General features: G+C 43.4%; 1 protein-coding gene across 5 annotated transcripts in view; it reads left to right on the top strand.

Moving 5' to 3' along the window:
• Positions 1–21,660, top strand: part of STRADA (STE20 related adaptor alpha) — a 923,993-nt gene that overhangs the window by 547,693 nt on the left and 354,640 nt on the right. For all 5 annotated transcript variants that reach the window (XM_044055203.1, XM_044055206.1, XM_044055205.1 and 2 more), the window contains one exon: positions 3,521–3,629. In XM_044055203.1, coding sequence (XP_043911138.1) covers positions 3,521–3,629 — 109 coding nt within the window. The remainder of the gene's footprint in view (positions 1–3,520; positions 3,630–21,660) is intronic.

Raw genomic sequence — 21,660 nt, 5'->3', positions numbered from 1 at the left:
TCAGACTCCAAACCAGTTATAAGTGGCGTCCCCCAAGGCTCAGTCCTGGGACCTCTCTTGTTTGGTATATATTTCTCGGAGGTACAGGCTAACACGGAAGGACTGTGGCTGACCACGTTCACAGATGACTGCAAACTGGGCGCCATAATCGACTCTCCAGCCGACACAAGCATCCTACAAAAGGGCCTCATAGAAACAGACAACTGGTGCCAGAGCCATGGCCTCAAGCTAAACGCCAAAAAGTGTATAGTCATCCCCTTTGGCAAAAACAAAGTGCCCACAAATTACCACATAGGTGGTAATCCATTAAGTACAGAAGAAGTAATTGGGGACCTGGGGACCCAAGTTGATAGCAATCTCTCATTTGATAACCACGCGGCCAAAGTGGTTAGAAAAACATTTTATATAGCCCACCTAATCATGAAGGGATTTACATCTAGATCAGGGGAGGTAATCATACCTCTTTACTCATCTGTCATCAGGCCCATAATTGAGTACAATGCCCCTTTTGGGATGTACCTTACCAGACACCTGCAGCAACTGGAAAGACCCCAAAAGTACCTCACCAAGAGGATCAAAGGGCTCAAACAGATGCCATATGCTGCCCGGTTAAAGAAACTCCAGCTCTACTCAGTGGCATACCGCCTGCTCAGAGGCGATCTATGCCTGACGTATAAAGCCATGTCCAACCCGGAATTAATGGACATGCTGCACCTCAGAAAATCCAAACCCCATCAAGCTACGCGCTCGAGAGACTTGAACCTCAGCACCGAAATAAATAGGACATGCTGGAGGGACAGATTCATAACCCAGAGGCTCCCTTCACTCTGGAATAAAATCCCAGTCCAGGTTAGGCAGAGTCCCTCATTGACTCTTTTCAAGAGGAATCTTGAGTGGATGGGAGATAGTAGGTTTACCCCGGGTATCACTTCTGTGTCACTGTTAGACAGAGGCACAGTATACTAACCTCGAAAAAGGGCATAGCAAAATTCATTTAAAATGGGTGGTGAAAGCCAAACACACTCTGGCTAGGCTTATAAATGCCCTAGGGCAGATAGCCTAGTATGAACCTATGAATAAAGAGGGCAAACAGAAAACACAAGCAGGACCATATTGATAGTGCTCAGGCTAACGATCTTCCTCCAGGTCCACAACCTAAGAAACCCAAACACAAGAGGGCTTCTACTTCTACTTCTTTACTTGCTGTGGGACTTAGGGGATACAGCGATTAGAATGACAGTACTCTAAGTGAATGCTGACACTCAGAAGTAAATTCACCTAAAATACTTCAGAGACAGTGGAGTTTTCTCTTTCCTCCACTATTGTGCAACTTTGGAGTAGGTTTATATAACTTTAAGGGTGGTGGTGGGGTGCTTCCCTCTGCAAAAAAAAAAAAAAACTTTCTTCCAAGGATTGCTGAAAGTGATATTGCAGAGTTTCAGCATTCGCTTAGAATGTCATCACTCTATTAATGGTGTCAGTTTTTTTTTTCAAGGGTTCTTAGATGATAGTTGACAGTGTGTCATCTCAATTGCATGAATATGTGGCAAGCATTTTGGAGTTGCAGCATTTTATATGTGGCCTCAGGCCTCTTCCTTTGATAATATTAATTTCCTCATTGTGCCTGATTTTTCAGCTCCATTTCAGTTTTCTTTACAGGAGCACATGCCTGCTTTGGCATGGTAAGTTTGACTGTGGGCCTGCAGACATCGAGGTTCAGTCCTTTTATTGTTGCAATCTTGATGTTTTTTCCAACATTTTCCAACATTTGGACTGACATTTTCCAACATTTGATACCATTGACATTACCTCTGACTTTGACATCAGTCCCCTTAGCACTGAGGCCATCTATATTGACAGATCCTTTAGCCCTGGTGTTGGGCCTCAATTGCTCAGTATCAGTACTAGGTCCTTCTTTTTTGGACCTGACTACTCAATCACTGAAGTTTACCTTTCAGTCTTTGATGTCTGTGCTTTCAACAGCAATCCCTAGATCTTTTGGCTTTCTGTTGTCATTGGTCAGGCCTTTGGACTCTGGGGATCAGCAGTGGGGCCTTTTCTTTTGAATTCACTGTTGGCCTCAGTGGGCCACATTACCAGTTGTTTGGGGCTGGGAGTTTCTCACCAGTATTGATGCTGCTGCGGTCAGTGCAAGCTTTTCTGCATTTGCCTCCCACAGTTCCCAAATACCTGACCTGAGTTACAGACCAGCCTGTGTCTATCTCAGCTGTGCCCCATATCTGTGTAAGTCTCTTCTTTATGGTTCTACTGTTAAAGCTGAACTTCAAAAACAAGAAGGCAAGATGTTTATGACTGTTGAAGTCAAGTTTGAAATTTCTCCGTGCTCATTCTCTTGAACTCAGGAGCTCATGTATCAACTTTGTTTTCAACATGACCAACGGCGATGAAATAATAAAGGTTCTGGTAAGCATTGCATGGGTAGAGATAATTTCCAAAATGGTTACTAGCCCCTTGGTAGTAGCAGTCAGCAGAACAACCTGGAATATTGTGGTCCATCTCTCAGTACCTATACTGGACATGTTAAGCTGGATTTGGCCCCCAGGTGTAGAGCTAGGTCATCTCTCAGAGCCAATAAAATTTGGGTTATATTCTGAAGAGGAGCCACTCAGAAGATAAGCTTGTGAGCCTGTCCTTATGATAGACAAGGATGAATCTTGCTGTCCTAGATACAGCAATTACATACTTATTGTGCAAAAGGCAGATGGGACAGTCCTTACTTTTCTACTACATTCCTATCCAACTTCCCATTGCTTCAATCTGATGGGACTTGGAAGGAGGCATGTTGAGGCTTTTCTTGTTGTTTGTTGTTCTTTTGTTAATTCTTTACTCAACATAGCCTTACACTAGTGTAGAGGTGCAACTCACTGAGAACTGGAGAGTGGTCCTTCTTCCTAGAAATATGGGCAATGGGGAGGACCAGTAGCCTGGGAAAGGTTTAAAGTCCAAATATAGTCTTGCTTGCCCTCATCTTTTAGGTAGACAGTGAATGACTGTCCCACTCTAGATCTAGGTTTATGGTAAATGCATAACTTTAATTTATAATTAATGCCTTGCACAACTTTACTTTCTTAATTTGAAAATATATGTAGCTGGAAGAAAAGGAAAGGAAAAGTTGCACTTGAAGGTAAGCTGTGTAATCATGCTGTGGCTTGCAGTAGTGTGCCTTAGGCTGAGCTCTTAAGCATAAAGTTTTGCAGAGACTGTAATCTTTACAACTGAGTTGAAGATCTTTCTTCTTTCACAGTACTGTGCTATGTTTAGGGCACGGCAGTATATTGGCTTTGCTTAGATCAAGGAGGAAAGGTAGACAATGGTAAAAACTTGGTTTAGATATAGATTACCTTTTGGTTCTACTGCTTGGACAGGAAGAATTCATAAAGCCTGTTGGAAAAATCAATACACGTTTTTTGTTTAGTAATTATTCTTTAAAGTCAGTTTAACGACCTGAAAGATTGAATGTATTTGTATTAATCTGATTTGTGTGTCTAAATGCCTTTAGGATGAAGTACACGTCTCTAAGCTCTTCAACCATCCCAACATTGTGCCATATAAAGCAGCTTTTACTGCAGACAGTGAGCTCTGGGTGGTTACTTCATTCATGGCTTATGGTGAGTATAATTTTTATGTATATGTTGCAGTGTGGAGCGGCACCACCTTCCCCATCTCCCACTTGAAGTTATATTTACTGAGCACTGTAATCCATATCAGAGTTTTGTATTCTGTGTAATCCAATGTTTTTGTAGTTTTGTTAGTGTACTAAGACATTACTGTTAGATTTATTGCTAATGTTTGCTTGTCATTTGGTAGTGCTATGACGTAATCAAATAAATATGTTCTAGTAGTGAAGCCTTGCACAAGCTGGCCTCTTGGTGTAGGGATTTTGTTCCAGACTCTACCTGTAGTATAGCATTGGGAATACTTCATTGCTGTCTCTGATATCACAGGGCTAGCTGGTGAGGGGGTAGGAATCTACTGATAAATAACCAGATGTGCACTGTATTGAACACTGTTGCAGAAGTTATAAAATGTAAGACTTCATTCCCAGAAGGCCTGATTTCCAGACTTTTTCACCCTTCATCCTGTTGGTCGGGAAGACACCCTTCCACCTGAATATCCGCACATCTGTAGTTTAAGAGGAACATTTGCCTGGGACATTTTTAGTTCTTTCTTGCCAACAGTATAAGAAAGAAGAAGCATTTTTGATGAGTGCTAGGCTTCATTAGTCCATCTGTTTGGCTTTGCTTCCAGAGTGCAGTTAGGTATCCAGCTTGGAAGTAACTTTTCATTACTACTGCCTGCTAATTGGTTGTAGAGTAATAGTTATATGGAAGTCAGGTATAGATGTTGTTTTCTAAAGTTGCAAAAGTGCATTTTTTGTACTAAACAAATACCATTCAAGTGCTTTCACAGTCTGTGCTTATTTTGTTTAGGCCCTGAGAACAATACTCCCTCTTCCTCATACTGTACTGGTTTCAACCAAAAGACCATCAGAAGGATGGGCAAATATTTCCAGGGTTATTTGAGTTGGAAAAAGGCTGTATGTATTGTTAGGGATATGTAACATCAGGCAGATCTTGCCTACATGCCTAGTTAAGAAGTGTAAAAAGAAGCACCCAAGAGAGAAAGGGACAGCAGAAGGTTGGTAATGTACTGATCAAGCCCTAACGCCCACCTAGACTCAAGGATATCAAGTACTGTGAGATGCTTTTGCAGCCCCTGACCTGACATCTATGTAGACTGTGGCTGCCAGAGTGCACTCAAGAGGCTACTACATTCTTGAAGGAAAGCATGTCCTCCAAAACAAAGCCCTTTGGCATTCAAGTCAGTCAGGATGCCTTCTGTGGCACCTTGTTCCAGCACCTTTACTGCGATAACTGCAAATGAGGGTGGTATTCCCTTAGTTTTGGTATGTGGGGATATTTGTGGTTCAAAGATTGAAGTAATTAGCACTTGTCTGCGATCAGAGTCTTTTAAAGTTGCCATTACCTTGAAAAGCAGGTTCAAGATGTCCAGACCTCCTTTGTATGCCATCTTACTTCAGCCTGACCTGGATGGGCTTACCTCCCCTCCTCCCAGTCACCCTCTCAAGACTTGTTTAAAGAGGCTCGGGACTTTGTGGCCTTCCTTAAGAACCTACTGCCTCAGTCATGTCAACCTTCAGTATCAGTGGTCTCCACTCAAAAAAGGAATCTGATTACTGCCACTTGGAGGTAATCAAACTAGCTTTTGCAGACCAGATTTCCTCCCCTTGTCCAATATGTCATTTTATCCACTGCTTCTCCACCCAATGATTTCTCATTTGGAGATGACCTAAAGAGGATGTGAGATTTTTTTTTTTCAGGAGGGAAGCTAAGGATTACTTTGAAAGGTACATAGGCCTTCTGGGTTTACCAAAAGCAAATCCCTTAGCTATTCCTTGAGTGGGCAATGCCTTGGTATATCCATTCCCTAGTGTATATTTGAATCTAGATTCCCAGTTCTGGGCTCTCAGGAAGCCCAACTACTCTGATGTAGTTATAGATTTTTTGAGGTACCTCTGCAAAATCTCAACAGCTGTTCCATCCATGTTGTCAGTGCAGTCTAGCAGGTGATCCTCGTGGGCTCTGACCAAGAATCCCATTTGCAGTGACAGGAAAAGTAGAATATTTTAAGTACTTGAAGTAGTTGACCAGCTGGGACAGAAAGGTTACACCTCTAGTGCCCAAGCCTTCAGAACTATGAACCACTAGACTCGTTTGTTAAGTTCCTGGGAATTCTCGTGACCCAAATCAAGGATGAGGGAGAAGGAGATAGAAGACAAAGCCATGAGAGGTAAAGTGCTGGATCTCTGCAGGCTCGCTTTCCAGGTTGGCCGTCAGTGTATTAAAAGTAGCTGTAATGCAGTGGATGCATCAAGCAAGGTTTCAGCAGTGTGGTCTGTCATGCAGAAACATGGCTGGTGGAGAACAAAGCTTCTCTATATGCTGTTAAAAATAGTTGTGATGTGGAACCCTAGGTGAACAGGTGTCTGAAAAGCTCAAAGAAAAGTGGAAGATTGTGCAGTCCGTGAAATAGCCGTTTCCCCAATCTCATACATGAGGAAACCCTATCAGAAGTTGGCCCTTTGTTTTGAGACCTGTCTCCCTTGGACTGTTTGCTTTTATCATGCCTCAAGTGAGACTCTAAATGGCTTGCTCACTGTATCTCCTGTTCTTTCCATGGCAAAACTGTACCTTGAGCATGTAAGAGCCCACATCTCGAGCTACAGCAGCAACCACAGTCTTGTTTAAAGAAGTTATTACCCATCCTGTCTTAGAAACAACTATCTGATCATCTGTCTACATCTTCTTGAAATACTACATCTTCGACATTACCTCTAGACCCAGGGCAGAATTTGCCACAGCCATCCTACAATGGCTATTACAGTCCATATCTTCACATGACCAGCCACCCTCTGGTCCATAAGCTTTGAGAATAGTCCCAAGCTTTTGCACCACTCCATCATTGAACAGTACAGTGAACATAGTATGATTGGACAGAAACATGCCATAGAGGATAAAAATAAATACATATGGAGTAGGCTGACATCCCTCTTATAACAAAAATTAGCAGTACTGTAACAGTAAACATGCTCAAACATCTACAGTTGTGCTAAGTTCCTACACAACTGTATTTTCCCTCACCTAGAACAGAGGAAAAGGGAAAGAATCTGCACAACACAACAAGCACCCTTTTGGAGACCAAGAGACTTATGTTCCTGTCATTGCCTTAGGCTTGCATGCATGGGTACATGCATGCTTAATAACCTGATTAGATGCACTATTCACAGAGTCTGGCTGAGTCAGATTTCACAAGTAACTCCCTTCCTCACCTCTGCTTCCTAAGCTGTAATAGTGTCCCCATTCCAGTATAGCACTCTAGATATGAAATACTGTTCCACAGAACACACTTCTGGTATATTTTACCTTTGGTAGAAAGATTTCCAAAGTAAGCATGCTGTTATATTTGTTAGTAACTGACTTGCATGTGTTTTTTTTTTTTTTTTTTTTTATAAAATAATTTCATTGAAAACTGATTGTTCCAAACTACCAGCTTTCCAGAGCTAATTATTCCCTTCCCTAGCCTATCCACTGATGACAAGGCATCAGCTAAGCCCCTTCCATCAGGGGAAGCCTAACCCCTGTCACAGGAGGTCAGTTCAGTCTTTTAGGTGCCAGCTTTAGGAATCACACAATTGAATCTCCTCAGCAGCCTACATTGGTGGATTACAGCTTCCAGACTCTGATAAGGTCCCTTTGGGAACTCCACTTCCTCTTTATTATTATATACGTTTGATTTCTTTAAACTGTTGCGGCAGGAGAGGATAGCCTACACCCTTTTAAGCTGGAAATTACTGGTTGAAGGCCTATTGTGTCTGTTATTCTGAAGTGTCTTAGTTCTGAGGTCAGCACTTGGGCTCCAAAACAACTTGTTTTACATTAGGAAGATTTGTTGTCTAGACTGTTGTGGCAGGAGAGTGTGACCTGCACCCTTCAAAGCTTGGAACTGCTGGTGAATTGCTGCCTTATTTAAACTTTTTTTTTTTTTTTTTTTTGCTGTTGTGACTATGATTTTTGATGAACTTTGAATGTCTAGTACTTCTGCATTTTATAGCATAGACCAGATTTAGACTTGCTGAATCTAGACAGTTTGGTATCAGCAGAGCACTAAAACCAGCTCTTCACTGAGATACTGAAAGATCTGAGGCATCCATTGCTTCCAACTAACTATAAGTGCCTCTTTTTGCTCTTATATTGTACTTTTAATTTATTTGTATTCTACTGTCTGTTTGAATTGTCTAAACTGTGTTTTGCCACATTTTACTGTATACTGTATTAGTTCAGCTGTAGCGTACAGCAACACACAGAACTTCAGGGATCATAAACAATGTAGAAGAAAAACACCTTTTGTTCAGCTCAGTTGGTAGAATCAAGATACTTTATTTGGTAAGTGCTTTCATGGGAACGACTCCCACTTCTTCAGACAATTCAATAAAATACATTTAAAACCACTCCATTTATATAGGGAACCTTAATTGGTATCAATCAAATCATGACTACACCATTTTCCAGTCTTAAAGTAATAAGCACACCCTAATATATTCTTATTAAAACTTTGTTCATATAAATTCTCTTTCTAAGTGCTTATATAGACAAAACCATGTTTGAAACACATATATAGACTACATATATGTACAGTTGAATCTAGCATTTCTCACTTTCTATAAAATATCTTTTATTATCACAGACTCATGATAGTCCCAAAATTATATACACAAATATATATCAGATCATATGTAAATAGATGTATAAAGTTTATATATGCCATAAAGATACAACAAAAATTTTTTACTAATAGTACAAATGCACATTAACAATAAAATACATGATAATCTTAAGCATGAAAATACAAATAAAATAAATCCTATTATTTATGAAGGCTCCTATTCTTCAAAATAGGCTTCAGGGGAACTCTATCATTTAAACCACTGTCAGCCTGTAATCGAATGATCTATCTCGTTTCTGAATTCTCTGTCCTGTTACTAATATCCCCCCACTTTCATTCTCATTCACCATTTCTATAACCATGAACTTAAAGGAATGATTTTCTCCCTTTTCCAGTGTATGTCTGGCTAAAGCATTGGTTTTATCCCTGTTCCTAATACCCAAAAGATGTTTTCTTATCCTATATCTAAATTATCTGTTTGTTTTTCCTACGTAATATCCTGAACACAGGCCACAAACTGCTGAATATACAACATTTTTAGTGCAGCAATTAGCTGTAACCTTAAATGTGCATTCCTTACCTGTGTCAGGATGTTTGAATGTATTAGTTGTATCTGTCCACCTACATTGATTACAATTTTTACATGGTATAGTTCCTTGATATTCCCCCATGGATCCATCCTTCTTGGGTCCATAACAAAGTAGCCTTTTCAGGGATTTCTTGTTCTTGAATAGGAAGCTGGGTTCATCCCCTACAATTTCCCTAATTCGGGGTTCATGCGTCAGTACTGGCCAGTATTTCCTTACCACATCTTACATAACTTTTACATTACTTGTGTAACTAGTAGATACCTTCACTTTATCCTTGGCAGAATTATTAAATTCTGATATTGTTTCCTCTCACTGTGAAGAAGTATGGTTTCCCAGTTGTATTTCTCAATGTCTGAACTTCATTAACTGTACCTATGATATCATTTTCCTTATAACCTCTATTTTTGAACTTTATAGAAAGGTCATTTACTTCCTCTTGAAAATCCTCTGCTGTCAATCTGGATATTCTTAAGGCCTGTCCTTTCACTACATTCTTAAATATGTGTTGGGGATGCATGCTATTTCTATGTACAAATGTGTTCCTTTGGCAGCTTTTCCTATACACATTCATGGACCATTCCCCTCTTGGGTCCCTATATACCCTAACGTCAAGGAATTTGATACTATCATGTGAGAATTTCAATTCAAATTTTAGGAAAGAAGTACTATTATTCAACTCATCATGGAAAGCTAATAATTCCTGTAGGGACCCCTTCCAAAGCAGAAAAAGGTAATCTACAAAGCATTTATAAAAAAATGACTTGTTGCCATCTATCTTTTGTCACATACTTTTGTCCCCAATTAGCCGTAGTTATACTGGCATAACTGTTCGCGGTAGATGTGCCCATTGCCACTCCCTCTTTTTGGTAGTATATAATGTGGTTAAACAACATCACATTATTTATTAAAATCTGTCCCATGAGTAGACATATTAACTCTATCCAACTTCCAGTATATGTACCATCCTTAGTTAAGTATTCCCTCAGCATGTCCAAACCCACATAGTTAGGTATAGATGTAAATAGGGAGTTCACATCCATAGTGACCATCATAACAGAACCATCACTATAACTATTGGTCTCAACATGTTTAAATAAATCTGTCAAAAATTGTTTAGTGTCAGCTGTAGCATAGCTCAGTTCCAGGTTTGCCATTTCTGGGTCTATTTTGTAACTTCTGAGCATCAAATTTAAGCCATCTTTTTGGTGAAGGCCCTTCTGCACCCTTGTGGGAATAGAGTACTGTCTGGGTCCCATCTATTAGAGAATGATTGCACTAGAGCTCAGCGAGAGAGCATCCTTATTGGCTAGTTTGAGTTAAAATGGTTAATCTGATGATATCCATTTCATTATGTCTCACTACTGGGTCTATGGATCTGACTCTGACACTTCTCAAGACGTTTGATCTGAGTTTCAAGCTCCTTCCTCTCCCAAAATGCCCCACTCCTTCTCTAACCTCTCAGATCTTGTTTGCCATCTTCCATCTCAGATGCAATTCAGTGATTCTCTCTCTAAGTTTCTTATCTGTAATTTTTCTGGTATCTGTTGAATTCCTCCCCTCCTTTTTTAGCTAGTTTTCGCTGGTGTTAGGGTTGTTCCCCTCTCCCCCACATTTCTCATATAACGTTACTTCCTACCTTTTCTATCTTTAACTGTTTAAACCAAAAAACAATGTTGCCGGTATTTTTACTTTAGATAACCCTTGTTCTTTTGGGTTGATTTTGAGAGGCATTTTGCTGACCTCTGGAGCTCAAACTCCTGCTGCTAAGGAGCTTAAGAAGCATGCCCCCTCATCATCTCTGGGGTCCATGTCTTCAATACCTGAGAAGTGCCAAAATTTGTCGGATCCTTCAACTTCGGGTCCAACAAAGTCTGCTTCTGCAAAGATGCAAACACTGTTGGATCCTCTGTCTTTGGGTCCGAGTGGCTGTTTGGATCCTACAGAAGTGATACTGATCCAAAGTTCCACATCTCCAAGTGAACCCTCTTCAGGTCAGAAGACTCAGATTAAAGGCCCCTGAGCCATACTCCACATCTGAGCAAATCTCTCTGTCCAGCCCTGACCACTTAGACCAGTCTATCCCTGGTTAAGTCCACATACTCTTCACCCTCCTTGAGATCCTCTCAGCTGTCACACTCAGATATGAACAGGATGATGCAGAGTTTTCTCAAAGCCCAGATTCAGTTGGGGATTTTACCATCTCCAACCAATGTGGGATCCGTGAGCGCTCCAACTCCAGTACCTTAATCTCCTCTTCCAATCCAACCTCTGGTTCATAGGTTCATACTAGGCTATCTGCCCTAGGGCATTTATAAGCCTAGCCAGAATGTGTTTGGCTTTCGCCACCCATTTTAAATTTATTTTGCTATGCACTTTTTCGAGGTTAGTATACTGTGCCTCTGTCTAACAGTGACACAGAAGTGATACCCGGGGTAAACCTACGATCTCCCATCCACTCATCAAGATTCCTCTTGAAGAGAGTCAATGAGGGACTCTGCCTAACCTGGACTGGGATTTTATTCCAGAGTGAAGGGAGCCTCTGGGTTATGAATCTGTCCCTCCAGCATGTCCTATTTATTTCAGTGCTGAGGTTCAAGTCTCTCGGCGTGAGCTCGATGGGATTTGGATTTTCTGAGGTGCAGCATGTTCATTAATTCGGGTTGGACATGGCTTTATACGTCAGGCACAGATCGCCTCTGAACAGGCGGTATGCCACTGAGTAGAGCTGGAGTTTCTTTAACCGGGCAGCATATGGCATCTGTTTGAGCCCTTTGATCCTCTTGGTGAGGTACTTTTGGGGTCTTTCCAGTTGCTGCAGGTGTCTGGTAAGGTACATCCCAAAAGGGGCATTGTACTCAATTATGGGCCTGATGAGGGATGAGTAAAGAGGCACGATGACGCCCCTGATCTAGATGTGAATCCCTTCATGATTAGGTGGGCTATATAAAATGTTTTTCTAACCACTTTGGCCACGTGGTTGTCAAATGAGAGATTGCTATCAACTTGGGTCCCCAGGTCCCTAATTACTTCTTCTGTACTTAATGGATTACCACCTATGTGGTAATTTGTGGGCACTTTGTTTTTGCCAAAGGGGATGACTATACACTTTTGGCATTTAGCTTGAGGCCATGGCTCTGGCACCAGTTGTCTGTTTCTATAAGGCCCTTTTGGAGGATGCTTGTGTCGGCTGGAGAGTCGATTATGGCGCCCAGTTTGCAGTCATCTGCGAACTTGGTCAGCCACAGTCCTTCCGTGTTGGCCTGTACCTCCGAGAAATATATACCAAACAAGAGAGGTCCCAGGACTGAGCCTTGTGGGACACCACTTGTAACTGGTTTGGAGTCTGACATGGCTCCAGCAATTCTAACCATGTGGGTTCTATCCTTGAGCCAGTTTGCAATCCATCTAGTGACATAGGGGTTTATATTTAAGCTGGTGAGCTTATCTATAATGCCCGAGTGGGGTATTGTATTGAAGGCTTTTGCGAGGTCCAGGTAGGCTGTGTGGACCACCTTCCCCTCGTCAATGGCCTTGGTGACTGTTTCAAAGAAATCAACTAGGTTTAAGAGGCAGGATCTGCCCTTAACAAAGCCGAACTGGGTAGGATCCAGTGTTTGTAGGTCCCCAATATCTTTATTTATGAGGTCCATGATGATCCTTTCCATAGCTTTGCAGACCAAGCTGGTCAGGCTTATGGGGCGATAGTTTCCAGGATCCGTTGAGGCACCACCTTTATGGAGAGGGACCACTGTTGCTGTACGCCACTCTTTGGGCACATATCCTGTAGAAAGGCTGAGATTGAACAGTAGTTTTATGTTTGGGTTTAGCTCTTCTTGGAGTTCATGTAGGACGCAGCCCGGGACACCGTCTGGTCCCATTGATGCTGTGTTTTGCTTTGGAGAGGGCGGCTCTTACCTGAGCATCTGAGATGTCAGGGGCAGCACTCTGCTGGGATAGATATTTGCCCTTTGGTGGGGAGGGGAGAAGTTTGTGCTGAACCTGTCAGCTAGGATGTTGGCAATGTCTGTGGGTTCGGTGTATTTTTTGTCATTTTGGACTAATTCTGAGCATATCTGGGAATTACCACCCAGGTTCCTAACATAACTAAAGAAAGCCTTGTGATTATCCTTAGTGTCCTGTGCAATTTTTCTCTCGAAGCTGGCCTTAGACAATTTTATGTGTGCCCGTAGTTTTTTGCTAATACTGATCAGTGATGCCTTCCCTTTTTGGGATTTTGCTCTATCATTTAGTAGCTTCCTCCTTCTATTGTATAGTTTGTTTATGGCTGGGGTCCACCAGACAGGACGTCTGCCTTTGGAGGATTGGGTCTTGGTTTTATTTGGGATCGCATGATCCATGCATTCCTGAAGGTGTTCATAGAATGTGTTTATAAAGGATTCTGCGGTCTGGGCGGTATTTTCCACAGGCCCGGGGGCTTTGAAGGATTCCACCTCAGTTTTGAGGAGTGTGAAATTTGCTTTAGAGAAGTTTTTCACTGTGGTTTTCTTGGCAGGGGGTGGGGTCGGGATGTGAATATCCAGTGAGATTAGTTTATGGTCTGATCTTACCAGTGAGGGATACACTTCTGGTCTGGAGCATAGAGTCCCCATGTTGGTGATGATCAGGTCCAGTATGTTTTCCCCTCTTGTGGGAGTGGTAACAAGTTGTTCCATAGCATTTGAGTTTATAAATTCTAGGAACCTTTGGGCTAGGGTGTTGGAGCTAGAGTAATGCTCCCAGTCTATGTTTGGGTAGTTGAAGTCGCCCAATATAATGGTGTTTGGAGAGACCTTCATATTTTCCAGTGTTCTCAGGAAGGCCGAGTGGGGTTCCTGGGTTTGGGAGGGTGGTCTGTAGCAGGCTATAAACTGGAAGGCAGTTTTACCCACTGTTAGTTGCACATGGATAGTCTCTGATGCTTCGTGCTTTGCCACCAACCTGGAGGTGTGGGTATCTTTGATGAATATCGATACTCCCCCTCCTTTTGTGGTTCGGTCCAAGTTTTGGGGCTGAAAAGCATGGTATGAGGTATAACCTGGTAGTGCTGGGCTGCTCTCGGGAGCCCTGACCCAGGTTTCTGTTACTGCACAGATATCGATGTTCTCCATGCTAAGGAGAGTTTCGAGTGCGTGCATCTTGAGGTTTAGACTTCTGGCGTTGAGTAGCATTACTCTTAGTTTCTTATCCCTTGTGATACCTATGGAGGTGGGTTTGTCTTTTGAGCCTTGCCTAAAAAAGGCACTATGGGGGTAGCAAGAGCCTTTGCCAATATCCGAAAGCCCAAGGGTGACAGGTGCAAGCCGTCCCTAGCGAAGCATTGTGGCTTGTCGAGCATATCATCCCAAGCTGACAGGCATTGGATCCCCTTTGAATGACACCAGTACTTAAGCCAATTGTTGAAATTGCAAACACTGGTTTCGGAACTTCAGAGTGGGCCGTCATTGGAGTGTAGAATTTGTCTTTCTTCATCTCCAGCAAGGTCGCAGACTAGCTCGGGTCTGATTCCTTCCGAGCGGAGCAGGTTCCAGACCGAAGACATCTGCGCCAACTCCTCGGGCTTGGTCTCAGCTGTGACCCTGTCGGAGCCATCCCTATCCCTGGGGGCATCAGCCCTTGACAGTTCAGGCCCAGTGCTTTCTGGAGGTGTCAGATCTGGGGTGGCTTCCTCCTTCTTCCTGGTTCAGGGGAAGAGGGGACTGGCTTTCCTGGGTTCGTAAGTCTTCCAGGTGGTAGCAATGGCTTTATCCAGACTACAAGAAGTGGCCCCTCATGCCCAGGATCCTACCCAGTTTCCCTCTATCCAGGCTTTGTGCCCATTCATCTTGTCTGTAGTGAGCCCCTCTAGGAGAGCATCCAGGCCTCCCCCTAGTAAGGGGTTGTGAGTTCTCTCCTGAGTATCCCATTGGGGAGGTTCATCAGAAGAGACGGTGCCAGAGGAAGCACTTAGACTCTCCTTTGGAGTCGTTGACAGCAGACACTGACTTCAATGAAAGGGGAAGGGTCCACCCGATCTCTGCCCAATGACATCTTCTTTGGGAATATTTTGGAAGTACTGAAACAAAAGGGTGGCTAGTCATCCCAATCCCCTTTCTGTGAGGAGTCAGTGTTACTGGAGGCCTTTGGGACAGGTCCATCTATGTCCTGAGTATTCCTGCCACTGGACAAACTCATTGACCTGATCACATGCCGGGCATGGAAGGATCCAGACACCATGGAGCCCATCCCTAAACATGCAGATAGATGTCTCAATCCCCCTAGTGATTGCCCATACTGTAGTAAAGGCATCACGGTTGATGCCATTGTGGTGTTTGTAGCCACTAAGAAAGAGCTAGCCAAACAGAGCTCCTCTGTTTATCCCCCCCGAACAAAGAGTCTCGGGCTTTGGGCAGGCATGGGAAGAGCATGTATGCCTCTACTACCTTTATGCTGAGGACATTAAATTATTTAGCACACTTCATGTGTCTCCAGAGAGATCTGGTCAAGGAATTCAACAACCCTCTGACAGAGTCATTGTCGGTGGAGGACATCAGAAAGGTAGCTCCCCAACTGACCACTATGTCATCAATTAATTCCTCAAGGAGGTTGATTTCTCACGCTGGGGAAGGAATCTATTGAGAAGCTGGTACAGGCATAGCCCTTAGGAGCCATACCTAGATGAGACCTTGCAGGTTTGCAGACCCCTTTAAGGTATCATTCATAAATGCTTCCTTTGACGATTCCTCTTATTTGGACTGCCAGTTAAAGAAACTCTTACCCACAGCGAGCAGGAGGGAAAGACCTTATCTGCCATAGGGATCCAATTTTCTTCCCCCCAATGGACCTACTGTAGGAACAAATGGAGTGGGAAGAATATGTGGTTCAGTCATAGCCACACTTCATGCTTTGTGCCCACTGAATGGTGCACAGCAACAGTTATCCCACTCCACAAAGGGGGAGCCACCACGGACACCGGGAACTACCGCCCCATTAGCCTGATGAGCCTGGTCTGCAAGGCTATGGAACGTATCATCATGGAACTTATAAACAATGACATTGGTAATCTCCAAACTCTGGACCCTACCCTGTTCGGGTTTGTAAAAGGCAGATCATGTCTCCTAAACCTGATAGACTTCTTTGAAGTGGTCACCAAAGCCATAGATGAGGGTAAGGTGGTCCACACAGCCTATCTAGATCTTGCCAAGGCTTTCAACACCATCCCCCACTCTGGAATTGTAGATAAACTCACTAAACTAGGTATAAATCCCTATGTCACAAGATGGGTTGCCAACTGGCTCACTGACAGAACCCACACTGTGAAAGTAGCAGACTCTAAATCCAACTTCAGACCAGTGACAAGTGGAGTACCACAGGGTTCAGTCCTAGGTCCCCTCCTGTTTGGTGTCTACTTCTCTGAAGTACAGGCTAACACAGAAGGTTTTTGGCTAACAAAGTTCGCAGATGACTGCAAACTGGGAGCCATAATCAAAACTCCTAATGAGGTGGACATCCTACAAAAGGGCCTCACTGAGACAGATGCCTGGTGTCAAAGCCATGGCCTCAAGCTCAATGCCAAAAAGTGCATTGTCATCCCTATTGATAAAAACTTTGTACCCGTGAACTAACACACAGGCAGTAGTCTACTTAACACCGAAAGTGTGATAAGAGACCTTGGGACACAGGTGGACAGTAGTCTCTCCTTTGATAATCACATTACCACAGTAGTCGGGAAATCCTTTTATGTGGCACACCTCATCACAAAAGGTTTCTCATCCAGGAAAAAAGAGGTCATTGTTCCCCTCTACTCATCACTCATTAGACCCATTATAGAGTACAACACTCCTTTTGGTATGTACCTCACAAGACATCTACAACAACTGGAGGGGTTGTGAGGGTGGCTTAATGGCTAAGGTGTTTGCCTTACAAACACAAGGTGCAGGGTTTGAGTCTTACAAGGGTAATTGGCTAGGCTTAAAATGGCTCACAAGGGCAGTTAGCTTAGTACTAAACTATGAACCTATAAACTATGAAAGGCCGCAGAAATACCTCACAAAGAGGATTACCGGCCTCAAACAGATGCCTTACGCAGACTGTCTCAAAAAAACTCTAGCTTTACTCTGTTGCATATCGCCTACTCAGAGGCGTTCTCTGCCTAACATGCAAAGCTATGTCAAACCCAGAGCTGTTGGACATGCTCCACTTAAAGAAATCCCAATCCCTTCGAGCTACAAGCTGTAGGGACCTAAACCTTGTCACAACAATAAACAGAACATGCTGGAGGGATAGATTCCTGTCCCAGAGACTTCCCATACTCTGGAACAAACTACCTATATATATCAAACGTAGCTCCTTGTTAGCACTCTTCAAGAAAAATCTTGATGATTGGATGGGAGATAGGAAATTCACCCCAGGGATCACTTCTGTGGCTTTGCTTGACAGGGGCACAGGAAAATAATTTTCTTGGGTGACAAAAGCCAGGGTACCATTTGGCTAAGCTTATATAGGCCCTAGGGCCAATAGCCTAGTACCTACCTATGAACCTATAAGCAGCAGGGATCTTTCCGTAAATCACAGGATGAATCCTCTTCTAGAGGCAGAGGAAGGGGATTTAATGGTAGGCACCGTCCCAGAGGGAGGTGGGGTCCACAGAACCAGGGTGGAAGAGAACCTTTCTCTGACAGGCCCTTCCAGTGCTCCTGAAGCATTGCCCGGCTGTCCTACTCTGGAGGCAGTCGGGGGGAGACTATCCTTACACCCAGACACCTGGCCAAACATAAATGAGAAGTTGGTATTGAAGATAATTTACAGAGGCTACTATATTCCCTTTTCCCTTTCTCCTCTTGGTTCTGGGAAAGATCTACTTGATGTTTCTCCCAGTCAAAGGGAGTATGCCATTACAAAGGTTCAGAAACTTCTAGAAAAAAGTAATTCAGGAGGTCCCAACTGAACATCAAGGATGTGGAACTTACTCACTCTTCTTTTTAGTGCCAAAGAAAACGGAGGACTTTTGACAGATCTTAGACTCAAGCAGTCTGAACTTATTTGTAAAGAAGTCAAAGTTCCACATGGTTATGGCACAGTCCATGTTTTACTCTTATATGCAAGGATGATTGGATGTGCTCTGTCAATCTCCAGGATGCATGCTATCGTATTAAAATAGATTGACGTTCCAGGAGAAACTTGCGCTTCTGTTTGGGGAGCCAACCATTACAAGTTCAGAGCACTGCCCTTTGCCCCCCCCCCCCAGGTGTTCACCAAATGCATGGCAGTGGTTGCAGAAACACCTTCGTCTGCAAGGATTCCAGGTGTTTCCATACTTAGACAATTGGCTGCTGACAGCACCTACAAGGCATCAACTACTTCAGGCCATCCAGGTTTTGGTACATTTCTTCAGTTGCCTGGGAATTACGGTATATTTGGCAAAGTCAAATATGTCCCCTGTACAGGACATACAGTTTATAGGGACATAATTGAACACAGCCACACAAGTAGGTGCCCTAACTCTACAGAGAGTAAGATCATTTTGAAAGCAGGTACAACTGTTACTGGATACCTCAAACCCGCCAGCTCGCCTGGTCCTGATGGCCCTAGGATCCATGTCAGCTGCCATTCTTCTGGTTCCATTACCAAGATTTTTCATGTGAGTTCTCCAGTGGACCCTTGCGGTCCAGTGGTCTGTTCTGTATGATCCCTTGTTAGCTCCCATCAGACTAACTCTGATCTGCAGGTGTCATCTACAGTGGTGGATGCTTACAAATGTCCTCCATCTCGGCAGACCCTTTAGTCTCCCTCCACCCATAGCCACAGTTACCACGGATGCTTCCCTGGTTGGTGGGGGGGGGGGGGCGTTATCAGGGAAGAGTGGTTCAAGGCACGTATTCCATGACAGAGACCAAATTACACACAGATGTTCTGGAGGTGAGGGCAGTACTTTCGTTGCAAGCCTTTCAAGACTGCCTCCCTCTGGGAATGATTGCAGTTCTTACAAACAACATGTCGGTTGTTTGGTACATCAGCAAGCAGGAGGACCCCAATCATACCCTTTGTGCAGAGAGGCCTTGAGGGTTTGGGAATGGGTGATCTCTTCAAACCGCTTTCTCATTGCAACACGCATCCCGGGAGAGTCTAATGTTCTGACGGACAGACTGAGCAGATCGATCTTGAGTGGTCTCTGAATCGATCAGTAGCAAATCAGATATTCAGGCATTAAGGCTAATCTTGCTGCGACATCTTTGCCTCTTCCCTGAACAACAAGTGCAGAAAGTATTTCACTCTGATCCCACTCCCACTGCGGGAGTCACCCAGGGATGCTGTATTCCATGACTGGCCCTTGGGTCTCCTATATGCTTATCTTCCATTTCCCTTATCCCCAAAGTTTTGCAGAAGGCCTGGGAGGCTGAACAGCACTCTGATCCTCATTGACCCCTTATGGCCTTGTCGGGTATGGTTTCCCTTCCTGCAATCTCACAGCCAGTATCCCCCTTGGATACTAGATCCCAAGCAGGATTTAATTTCCCATTTGTCGTAACATTAGACCCCCCAGTCTCCGATCTCTGACTAACCATTTCATTTCTCCACTTCCAGTGATTCTTCAAAAGCCCAGGCTTTTCAGAAGATTTTACTGGCTTCTCAGAAGCCTTCTACCAAACAAGTGTACTATAGAAAATGGAAGAGATTTTCCATTTGGGCATCGGATTGGAATATCAATCCTTTTTCAGGCCTTTTTTTAGATATTCTTATGTTTCTCAGCTCACTTTTTCAACAGAGGCTAGTTTTTCCACCATAAAGGTACAACTATTGTGAATTTTCATGTAGGGAAGGGCAACAGTCTTTCCTCTTCTCTCTCAACATCAGGGATATGTCGGGCTTTCATGAAATGAGTTTTTCAGCTTAGACCTCAGATAAAAGATCCGTCTCCTCCTTGGGATCTCACTGTTTTGCTTCAAGGCCATACTCGGAAACCTTTTGAGCCTGCAAGTTCATGTGACATAAAATTTTTGTCTTGGAAGACTATTTTCCTAGTGGCCATTACTTCAGCAAGAAGAGTATCGGAATTATAAGCTTTATCTTCCCTGCCACGTTTTTCAAGGATAGTCTCTCCCTCAGAACAAATCCATCCTTTATATCCAAAGGTGCTACAGAGCTGAATGTTAGCCAAGCTGTTCATCTGCCTGTATTCTTCCCAAATCATTCCAATAAGGGCAAATATATGCTGCATCTGCTGGATGTACACAGACAATTGCGTTTCTGTTTACATAGAATGAAACTAGATAGAAAATATAAGCAATTGTTCATCTCCTTTGCACAAGATAGATTAGAGCAAGCTGTAACCAAAGTTGCCTTAGTGAAATGGATTACCAAGTGTATTTCTACTGTCTGAATGGCATGCAACTTCCCCATCACCCTAGAGCTCATTCCACCAGGTCCATGTCTACCTTGTCTGCCCTTTAGAACTCCTGTTGATGAGATTTGTGCAGCAGCAACTTAGTCCAAGTCTCATACGTTTGTCTCCAATTACAAATTGGACATTATTTGTAGAAACAGAGCATCCTTTGGCTCCATGGTGCTCAGGCATATCCTGCCTTGAGGACCACCCAGGGTTTACGTAGCTGGGCACTCTGACCCAGTATTGAGGCATAATGAAATAGACAACATCAGATTAGGAGTTATGTACGTACCATAACTTGGCATCTGTTGTCCAGTTTCATTATGCCTTACGTTCCACCCAGCCTAAAACAGCTGAGAGCGTTCGAGAGATATGGAAATCCATAGGTTCCTAGTTTGAGCTCCAGTGTGTTGCATATTTTTTGGTTCCCACTGGTGTAGATCTGAATTATTTTTAAGAGGGCAGCAAACTCGATCTGAGGGGTTAGAGAAGGAGTAGGGCATTATCGGAGAGGGAGGAGTCTGAGGCTCAGATTGTAAGTCTTGAGAAGTGGCCAAGTCAGATCAGGGGTTGAATCTGTAGACCCAGTAGTGAGTCATAATAAAATTGGGCAATGCAGATGCCAAGTTATGGTAAGTACATAACTCCTATTTCTTGTTTTATTTAAGTCCTGTGTTTGTGCTTGTTTGCGTGTAACGCACCTTTGTGCACTGCAGCATAGCAGTGGTTACAGTTGATGGTTATAGATGCAAACGTTTTGTTGGTTATAGATGCAAATGTTTTGTTTGTGAAGATTTCCCTTTGGAGTTTGCTTGTGGTCCTCCAAAGGTTTTTTGTGGCCCTGCTCTACTGTCAGGTGGAGCACTAAGCCTAGCCTCAGAGGTACCAACACACCTCTCAGCTCCACCCACTAGTCATCCCTAAGTGCAATCTGTTTTCCTGACCATATAAATTTATCTAAAACTGTGGAAGGACAATTTCCCACAGTTTCTCTGGTTAGCTTGGTCAACATGAGCATCCTGAGGCAGTGTAACAACTGCCTCACGTTCACTGACAACCCCTCTACTCCTAGTGAGAGATGCAACTATATTAATAACCTTGAATCCATGCTCTCTCATACAGCAGTCGGTACATATGACAATGAGCGGGTTGTCAGCATGCATACCTCACCTCCTACTCCACCCAAACCCACATCACACATATTTACATATGTGGAGATCCTCACCAGAAACATACCTAAACACCAGAGACCTCCCAAACACAAGAACGCTACACATAATAAATCCTCTGCAGAATGCAGTACACATAATAGCTCATGCACCAGTGTCTCACCTGTCAAGCAGTTAAGGAAAAACACAAAACCAAACATTAGTCATAGGTGATTCCATTGTAAGGCACACAGATGTCACTCTTACTAGGCTGGATAAGGAAAAGGTCATGGTA

The sequence above is a fragment of the Protopterus annectens genome, chromosome 13.part0, assembly GCF_019279795.1.
Source record: "Protopterus annectens isolate FY-2018-M chromosome 13.part0, PAN1.0, whole genome shotgun sequence".
Classification (NCBI taxonomy): domain Eukaryota; kingdom Metazoa; phylum Chordata; order Ceratodontiformes; family Protopteridae; genus Protopterus; species Protopterus annectens.
This window is presented reverse-complemented; position numbering and strand designations above follow the sequence as displayed.